The sequence below is a fragment of the Polyodon spathula genome, chromosome 1 (assembly GCF_017654505.1).
Source record: "Polyodon spathula isolate WHYD16114869_AA chromosome 1, ASM1765450v1, whole genome shotgun sequence".
Classification (NCBI taxonomy): Eukaryota; Metazoa; Chordata; class Actinopteri; order Acipenseriformes; family Polyodontidae; genus Polyodon; species Polyodon spathula.
This window is the reverse complement of record NC_054534.1, coordinates 102,990,725-103,001,053: the sequence shown is the minus strand read 5'-3', so window position 1 is coordinate 103,001,053 and position 10,329 is coordinate 102,990,725. Positions and strand designations below refer to the sequence as shown.

The 10,329-nt window shown below is 37.5% G+C and overlaps 1 protein-coding gene across 1 annotated transcript; it reads right to left on the bottom strand.

The window, feature by feature from the left end:
• Positions 1 to 335: 335 nt before the first annotated feature.
• Positions 336 to 10,087, bottom strand: LOC121325676 (spondin-2-like). The gene is made up of 6 exons (XM_041268533.1): positions 10,034 to 10,087; positions 8,882 to 9,115; positions 7,799 to 8,022; positions 4,794 to 4,985; positions 2,757 to 2,937; positions 336 to 1,743 (listed from the first exon to the last, which is right to left on the bottom strand). The coding sequence occupies exons 2-6, from the start codon at positions 9,102 to 9,104 to the stop codon at positions 1,565 to 1,567; spliced, it is 999 nt and encodes a 332-aa protein (XP_041124467.1). The 5' UTR covers positions 9,105 to 9,115; positions 10,034 to 10,087; the 3' UTR covers positions 336 to 1,564.
• Positions 10,088 to 10,329: the final 242 nt, after the last annotated feature.

Genomic DNA, 10,329 nt, shown 5'->3' with positions numbered 1-10,329 from the left:
CACCTTGTTAGCTGAGTTTGGCTGTTCCTCACCCAGTTTTATTCCTCCTACACAGCTGTTTCTGTTTTAGTTAATGATTGTGTTTCAACCTAAATATTGAATTGATGATCATTAGCACCTGTTTGGTATAATTGTTTAATCATACACCTGACTATATGCCTACAAATTCCCTGACTTTGTGCAAGTGTACCTAGAAGAATTGATGCTGTTTTGAAGGCAAAGGGTGGTCACACCAAATATGGATTTGATATAGATTTTTCTTCTGTTCACTCACTTTGCATTTAGTTAATTGATAAATATAATATATTAACATGTCTATTTTTGAAAGCATTCTTACTTTACAGCATTTTTTCACACCTGCCTTACTGCATAAGGATGGATATTTACAGAACGCATGTTTGTGCTATCTGCCAACATAGTCCTAAAACACTGGAGAATACAGAACACACTGCTATTACAGCACAACGCATACAGCCCAACTGTGCCTCATACACTTCCATTTTTGCAGGTGACACTATCATTGTGTCATATATCTGTCTCATGGGTGTCCTGTTCTTAAAGTGCTCCCATTCCCACTAGCCATGTTACTATGAATGCTAATGCCGGCCCATCACCCCTTCCTTCCATGCAAAAGACTGTATTATGCCACTGAACATCTGCAATTCCATATTACAGAAAGTTATACTAGGACATAGATTCCTATTACAGCTCTATTGGTAGTCCTTCTGTCATGCACCTGTGTCTCACGATTGACCGTACATATACACTTCCTCACATATTGCCCTGCATGCAGTTCCCCATCTCCCCACCTACATGTGCATGTATGATTCGGTAAGTTTTAAATTTGCATCAAAGCAAATGTGTCCCATTATGTTAGACAAATTTTGCATAATACAGTTACTATATTGGTATAATCAGCCACATACATTTTGAAAAGCAAATGTCTTAGTAAATTGACACAAGATTAAATAAAGAAGAGTTGTACTAAGAAAAAACATACTGTAAGTGCACGATCTTAAAACAATGGACATGTTTTCGGAAGCAATTTAGTTAATACATCTATCAATAAAATAGAATTCAAAAGTAGACATTGAGATACAAGAAGTAGTGTTAGTAGATCTATGTTATTAAAATGTTAGGTTCATTTTAGAAATGGTATTCAAAATGTTAATCCCTGCATTTTTAATTTTGGCCACAAGAGAGGTATTCTGTATTTTGTATTGCGTGTTATTTTAAACCAAGGATTACCCCTTAAATGCAGTGGTTCCCTGGTACTAATAAATGATATTCGTGGCATTTCTAGGTGGGATAGGTTCCTCCAATCAATCCTTTAGTTACTTATAAGCTTTACCAAATACAGAATCTAACCTGTGCAATATAACTAAAATCTATCACAATAAGTAAAGAAATAAAAGTAAGTCAAACTGCACTAACAAGCATCTTTGGGTACCTCAAAGTTTTTCTTTTTCTTCAATGGTAATATACCCACACATAGGATATAAGGTGTACAGCAGCTGAAAAGATACATATCCCTTAGTTTGTGAGGGTCCAGTGACGTCCATGTTCAGACGCAGTTGTCAGGTTCGCACTCCCTCTCATCCTCAAGGTTGGGACAGGCCTCACCGTCATTGGCGGGTCGTAGGCTGATGTAACGCGTTCTGTGCTTGGTGCCTGTCTGGCCACACTTCCCTTTGCACAGCCCCCAGGGTGACCACATGGAAACTTCACAGTCAAGAGGTGTATCTGAAACCACAGGGTACATGGTGAAAAGAAGAGCTTTGTAAGTCATACCCCACATTGCGAGAATGTATCTGGATGCTCATTGTCATGACCTAAATAATGTAAGTATCATAGCTTGTTTCAAGGGGTTTCAACCAAAAAACAAATAATTGGAAAGCAACACCCCCTTGGTCTGCTTGAGATGTAATGAATCAATGCATACAAACAGATAATTACAAATACAATGACATCTTTGTTTCCAGTAAAACAATAATTACATAACCTGAAACAGGTATGCAATAGGCATTTGCAGCTGTATTTTTTATAGCATTACGGAGGGTCAAAGTTGGGAGATTAATACCCCATCCGTCCGTCATCATTACATAACCTACTTACAGCACAGACTAACAAACATATTATTATCTCAGGTGTAAAGACTTACGTTTCTCACTAAACTGACACCAGTATTTTCATGCATTAAGTGGGCTGTGGCTTGTTAAAGATAAAGGATCCTCCAGTGGCCGAAGCGAGCCACTAATCCTGGGTTGGCTATGAAACTAGTCTAAATAAAATAATGCCCTTATTTATTTCAGAAAATAATGTTTTATTTATCGCACTACTGCTTGCTCACAACAAAGCTAAAACACTAAACTCACGTCTGCTTGGAAATGTACAAGTATTTCCTAATTTTAACTTTTTTTCCTTTTAGACTTTCATAACCTTGTTTTAATATGTGGTCTCCGTGTCAACAAAATCTGGTGTACAAGGTTGCTAGCTTTGTAGTTTGTGTTATAGCTTTTTTTAATTATTATTATTATTTATTATAATTATAAATGGTACAGTAAAATAGGGTTCATTTTCCAGTTATATTCTTCTTTACAATAAAATTAATAAATACGTTAATACATTTATCTTATTTGTCTGATCATTCTTTAAAAGTCTCCATGGAAGTACAATGTTGTTTGCCCAATATTGCAATGTAGAAAATTTGTTTTTTGAGTAGGTATATTAGTATCCTTTGAGGTATTTCAACATACTTGTAAGTGACTCTATTTCATTGCCTATAGGGATGAGATTGGATTGGGACAGGTCTTTAGGCAGGCTCATAATATGGTTTTCCTTCAGCTTTGTGACTGTGACTCTTGCGATGGGAGGCAAATGCTTCAGTCTGGGATAGTAGAAGGAGTTTGCTGGGTGGCTTGGAGATGAAGAGGTTATCTACGAACAGAAGGAAGAAAAAGCCTTATTCATTACATGAGTGGAGGCAGTGTGGCCTGGTGGTTAAAGTCCAGGGCTTGTAACCAGAAGGTCACCAGATCAAATCCCACGTCTGCCACTGACTGACTCACTGCGTGACCCTGAGCAAGTCACTTAACCTCCTTGTGCTCCGTCCTGCAGATGAGATGTTATATCAATGTCCTATTGTAATGCACAGTTCAGAGCCTACCTCTGAAAAGTGCTTTGTGATGGTCCACTATGAAAAGCGCTATATAAAATTAAAGATATTATTATAATTATGAGTGTTTGTCGAAATCATGAACCTGTCCAAACTTGTGCTTTCCTGTGGTGGTTTTCTGTAACCCCTGGGAGTCATGAAAGACACTTAGGTCAATGTGCAAATGTGCAGCAATTCTGCTAAGGAACCAGCCACTTGCATGGGCTCAGAGATCTTTCTGCTTTCCCATGATTGGTACTAAAGATCAAATGACCACATAAAAGTGCATGCATTGTTACAAACTAGGGACTAAATATACAGAACAGTCAAAATACAAACAGAATACTTATGGAAGAATAAAGTATACAATTGAATATGATTGCCAGATATGTCAGTTTTAAAGTAAATGTTAATGTCTGAAAGTTTACTAATGTTTTGTGCATGTTTCAACTTTTTTGTATGTATTGTCGAGTCTCTTTTTGGCGATTTGAACTTTAAAATAGTTATATAACTCCCTAGCTTCCAACTACCATAGTTTTCTTACTGCAAACTTTATATTTAAAAAAACATTTTTTTTGTTGCTGTTTTACCTCTGACTTAATTGCCTTGTGTACCAAAAAGGGTCCCATGAAGAAAGTATTTTTCTCAAAGAAGAGCGTGTTCTGTGTAGGCTAGAGTCATGTACGGAGCTCTGCAAGACTACATCCAGTTTAACAAGAAACACAAACACTGATAAATCACAATGTAGAACATTTTTTTTATTTTAAATAGCATAAATAGCATTTTGATATAGTATATATTGTTTCCTATGTATATCGTGTAATTTTCAGGCAATTGCTATGATTATTAGCTAGACATGCAAGTAGATTTTATTTATAAATACCTGTATTCCTTTTAAGAATGTATATGTAATTTAAACCCATGTATAGCCTAATGTTTGCTAAGTGGGTTCAAGCCTAGGCTATGTAATTCACACCATTTGTATCTATCTCCTTGTCAACTCAGTTTTAGTGAAGTTGTGGCCATGTCATCTTGTGTACATATGTCACATAAATACGCATTCCTAAGTGCATGCTCTCCATGTGCTTGCACTGGCATTTCAATGATTTTTGACCTCTCTCATTTATCATTGCAATTTAAACCCCTGAGCTATTGTAAACCAGGTTTACATGCTTCTTTCAGCACAACAGCTTGAAGAAGAGTTCCGAAATCTCTTCCTTGAATTCATAAAGCATTACCACGCAAAAACATGCATGCATAGATAGAACTACAAAACACATGGACTGTCCATTACTAACAGCTCCACTTGAAGACTTTCCTTTGATGTTGCATGTTTGAGCACATCCTGCATAACATATACATCTTGGTTTTGCATTTATAGTATTAAAAGCTTATTTGGATACAGTATTTCACTTTTCTGGCAAAAAGAAAAGTGCATTTAACATGATGGACGAATCCTGAACTGAAGAGGTGTGCTGGTGATGGTGTGTTTGAACATGTTTGTTTGGTGCCTCTCCTCAATTGTTTCTTTTTTGCTTGTGTGACTTGTACAATATTTGGCTTGGAGCTTTGAGTATTATTATGAATATCAATAATCTAGCCCTGAGATACTGTATATAATAGATTGCGAACAGATTACCTGAGTAACAGTGTCCTGTGGTATGGTTGCGAAGTTTGGAGATGAAAAGGTGAAGCCACTGTCTGTGCCTGCGTCGAATGGGTAAAGATCCAGGGACAGCTGCTCTTTCCACTGATCCCCCTCGCACAGGTTCAGACTGTCCACACCTACAAACCAATCCGGGCTGGGCACGATCCGCACAATGAAAGAAAGCTGCGAAACGCAAAGTTGGGCTTGTTTAAATTTATATTAGGTGAAGAGGATGGACTCTCTGCATTAGAGACACTTGCACATTCATTTCTATCCTGTGGGAACTACAGTATGTAGTGTACCATGGGTCATTAGTGCTGTAGTAATATACAGCTAGGGTCAGATTCAGAAACAACACCTGAGTGTTAATACTCACTTAAAAGTGCTTTCTCAATGTGAAAAAAAAACTCAATAACCTTTTGAGGTCTTGTTGGTTATTATTAGATCTAGAGGCAGGTTACTCGATGTGGGAACTGCCTTCACTTTATTGACCTGCTTACAGGGTCTCTTCTAGGGTTATCGCGGTCATGTGCTGATTGACAGCTCTGTGATCTGCAGCTTTGACCCCAGGTCACTTTGTGTATAGGGTGAATAATACCCTTTCTCAACCTGCAGTTTTAAAACATCACCACAGAAAAGGCTCAAAGTGATCTTCTACTAGTCTTTAATACCAATATCTTTGTAATCTATATGATTTCCACAATCAGTGCAAAACTTCTGTTGACAGGCATACAAACTCAACCCATGGCAGCTCTGGGGTTCTTTTAGCATTGCTCCAAAATTTTAGCACTGCTGGCCAGCCTACCATTCTGTGAAATCACTTTCACATATTGCAATGTCATTACTGTTATGTGTCTGAACAGATCCAGCTACTCTAAAGTCACATGCAAAACAGGATATTACCATCTGTTGAACATTAAGAGAATTAAGCTCCACAAAATGGTATTTTATTAGCATATTACCATCATGTATTGTCAGGATTTAAAACTGACCCTTTTTTTAACCAAAATTGTCTTTAGGCCATTGCTTACAGAACACAAGATGTAATACATCCAACAGAACTCGCACTGCAGAAAAGAATCAGTCGTAAAAGGACCTGCAGCTGATCCTTTATATCCGTACAGTGCTCGGCTGTTCAAGTCTATAAAGAAGTCCTGGCAGCAGCAAAAGGTTTCTATATAAAGAGATAGTATGATTTAAGGAACCTTGAAAACCATTCATTGCAACTATTAAGTGGGCGTTATAGACAGTGTCACATAATGAGAATAGCTGATGAGTAAATCAGGTGAAAAGCGTTGCTATTTTATGCAATGTGTTTCTTTATCTTTTGTATGTTGTGTGAACAGATTTAAGTTTAATTTTGCTGTCCACTGATCATGTCAAGTGAATTATCCTCAACAATATCAGCACAACTGACACTATTCCCACATGTAGTGTTATCTGCTTGTGACTTCTGTTCTGCAGGCATTGACTGCCTCTGAATCAAGTCTGTTGTGAAACTTCTCTTTGCAAACGTGATTGACTCTCACAACTATCTAAACAGATGTGCTGCTCTCTCGCTTTAATGAGACAGCTAACATTTGTTTTCGATTAAAGACCGATGTGAGAGATCCCAGCTGCTTTTTAAATGACCGTGAAGTTCCACCAGCAAAAAGAAATGATCTAGCGACGCCATTTAACTTGGGGACTGTAATATGCAGAGCTTTGAGGCAAATGCTTTTGTAAGCATTTTCTTTTTTTTTTTTTTTTTATTTTTTATCTCTGAGCTTGAATGCACTTAAATTAATGGCTTTTGGCTTCTCTGCATTTTTTGTGTATGGAATACACTTGCTATGATGTCATTTCTGCTAGTCAGTGTAGTATGCTAGTGGATTGGTAAAAGGAAAATGTGAAGTAGTCTTAACATTATCTTTCCATGTAATTAACTAAAACAAGACACACATTGCTTTAACCATGCATTTTCATTTGATTCATCTATTTCTCTGTCATTCTGTGATAATTATTGTTTGTCGAAGTGCATACATACTGTGTTCTGTATTTAGTAAAAGTATTATAATTATACAACATGGCTTTGAATTACGGTATTTTGGTTCACTTTGAGGTTACACTGTATCATGGTTTGTCCATTAAACTAGGCAGCGTGTCACAGGGGCATTATGTCATCACATTCTACTGGTGTCAATCAGTCATGTAACTCACAGTTCTGATCACAACCATGAATTACAGCCTTTTGTAATGGGCAGAGTATGGGTCACACAGGTTAACCATATATGCAATGATAAATACATAAGTACCATTCATTTTGCTCCATTCTACTTAAATGACCACCTCAGGAATTCATCCCTCACATCTCCTCAACAGAAGTGTGGTATAATATATAGATTTTCCTTACCACTGTAATAATAACATTATTACTGGTATACAATCTCCAGAGGGAAGCTGGAGATTAAACTGTTTAAAAGCACCAGTTTACTTTTAAAAAAACAATTCATGTAAATTACTATATTAGGGTATTGCAACACTGACCAAAACTGAATGTGGGCTGTAGCCTACAAGAGGAGAAACATGACCCATTAAATCAATGGTCCCGTGTAGAGAAGATGCTGTTAAGTATTCCACCCACAGGCCTACCTCAGTGAGCAAGTGGGTTGTTTACAGCCATGAGCAGAATAAACACAGCCTTCAGTGAACATTCGTGGAGTATCCTGTTTACATATTAACAAATACAATGAATGGACAGTCAAATTCAATCACAAATGCTGCATACCAATGTGTACACATGGGCCGGTGTTGAACTTATTAAGATTTACAGCCATATTCAGAAACTGTGTCCTAAATTACTATTTTTTTTTCCTTCACATTTCTGAATATAGCTCCCAGATGTTTATTACTAAAGCAAAAACGATCCATGGTATGTTAGTGATTTTTTAAGTGTAGGTTTATTGTGTTACACCACAATGTCCCAAAAAAAATAAAAATAAAAATAAAAAACTTACTAAGGAGTGCCTTGCAAAGACTTCAAAATCGGCTGAATTCTGGCCAGTCCCACTGGTGATCGCTGGGGCAGAGAAAATCCCATAAACACTCTGAATCTTCTCCCCAGCCAACTCCACCTCCTTCATTAACGTCCAGGCTTCTCCTTTCTCAGCAAACTCTCTCACCCCGGTACTGGCATATTCGTTTCTTCGCCATATGTGGTAGTCAGAACTATGAGTTACAGCTGTTGAGAGATGTCTGTTTTTCAGTTACTTTAGGACATCATTTTACGTGGTGCTGTTAGATATATACTCAAATGTGATTTTAGTTCTGGGGTTATTGCAATTATGAGATGGCTTTATTCTCTACTGATTCCATAATTTAAATACAAATGTAAGGTGATTCTCCCAGCTGCTTTCATTCTCACAAACTGAGCCAAACTCCCCATCTTTTTTGTAATAACCAAACAGCATGTATTGTATTATATACCCACTGCTTGCTGTTCATTCCTTAGTGCTTAGCTAGTGCTTTTTTACTGGGTATGTCTCTTTTGGGGTTGCCCATGGTAGGTACTGCACTGGTAACATCAACCCTACTGTGTGCCTAAAGCTTTTCAGTATCTAACTTGGCTGCTTTTTTTTGTAATTTAAACAGGGAAGGCTAAACCTATGGATACATATATATTGCATGGAGGAGAGTGACTTTTAACGTGTTGCTGTCAACATGATCTGCACAGTTAAACAGTGCCTGTACTGAACACCGCAATTCTGAAGTCCCGCAATGTAAAAAATGTATCCCTAAATGGCCTTATTATAAAATGTAACTTCAGCAATACATTACTGTGATTTTGCTTTTTTTTTAAAACACACGCACGCACGCACGCACGCACACGCACACACGCACACGCACACACACGCACACGCACACGCATACACGCACACACGCATGCGCACGCACGCACACACGCGCACACGCGCACACACACCCACACACACGCGCACACACGCGCACACACACGCACACAAACAATCAAACCTTTCTGTTGATGTTTTCAACTTCTTGTTATGGTGCTTGTTTGTTTGTTTTTATAGAAATTGGCCTACCTATGATTGGTGACCACTGTGCCGGGGGTCTAAAGAGAGGGTATTGCTTTGGAAAAGCAGCCTGACTCCATTTCCCAGTGAAGGCAAGTCTGTACTTTGCATGTCCTCCCGCTGTGCAGACAGAATCCACATCCACAGGCAGGGCACTAGCACAGCCCAGCACTGTGAGGAGGGCAACCCAGGAAACTTGACTTGGTTTACAAACAGATATCAGCTTTTCCATGATTAACCAGACTGTAGATCGAAAAAGCCACAGTTAACTTTAGGCTGCATGACAACTCCTATTAAATTCACGAGATGGGGGGAAAGTTCGGGTTGAATTGGATTGACCACAACAGTCTAAATTATTACAGGATTACATTATTATGAATAATAAGGAAAGAATTTAAGTTGGGCTGGCAGCTAACTTAAAGCCAGATTTTAACTACTCCCATTAAATCACACTGTAAATGTCTTAACATGAATGTACAAATAGATTAACTATACATATAAAAAGAAGGATCATTTTAGTTAATAAAACACCTTTCTCAACATGGTTTACAAAGACAACATATATAAATATCCTATATAAATGTACACATTTGCATGCAAAATTAAGTGACATGTTGACACACTAAAGACAACATGCCATATGTATTAGAAGTGTTGCAAACCGGAAGAGAATTAATAAAAAAAAACGTTTTTGTACTCAAAGATAATTCTTTTTTTTTTTTTAACATTTTCTGTGAAAGAAACCACATAAATTATTTTGGAGGAATGGAAAACTTCTAATACAAAATTATTCTAAAATGAATCCAGAAATGCTCCCTGAGATTACCAGCAAAATCAGTCTTGAATGATTTTAATTTTAGACAGGAACATTTCCAAAGTGTTAAGTAAATCAATGCAAATATATGCAAAATAATTTATAGCATTCTGCCTTTCACTGACACATCAGCAAGAAATGAACAGCTGTGTCTTGCACTGCATGTAAATGCATTACAGCTATATATGTACATATTTTTATTTGAAGCTTTCTGCAACTTACTTGTAAACAAATTACATTTTATCCTAATAGTTACATTTAGTAAAAAAAAAAAAAAAAGTACAGTAGTGTATGATAAAATAATAAAAGCAAGTTGAGAAAAAAAAAAACTAAATTCTTGTACTTACTTAATGATCTTGTTACAGAGAAGCAGGCAGGAGATGGGAGCACCTGTGGCTGGGCTGGCAGAACACAAAGTACTGCAGGAGAGGACAGTTAGACTCTGCTATTTATGCCTTTCCAGAGTCCCTCAACTCAAACAGTTATTCTAACCTTTTGACCCCCCCCCCCCCCCCTCCCCGAGATACTTTCACCAACACTAGCCTTTCTTCCTTCATCAGCCCTGTCTCACACAGCTCCTGAGTTGATAGGTCCAGATGCTTGTAAAAACTTTTTTTTTTTTTTTAAATCGCTCAGTCTGTGC

Coding starts and splice junctions, on each gene's coding strand:
- LOC121325676 (XM_041268533.1), bottom strand. CDS start 9,104: ATGGAAAAGCTGATATCTGTTTGTAAACCAAGTCAAGTTTCCTGGGTT. Junction 8,023..8,881: donor ACAGTGGTCACCAATCATAG/GTAGGCCAATTT, acceptor ATCTCTCAACAG/CTGTAACTCATAGTTCTGAC. Junction 2,938..4,793: donor CACAGGACACTGTTACTCAG/GTAATCTGTTCG, acceptor TTCTGTTCGTAG/ATAACCTCTTCATCTCCAAG.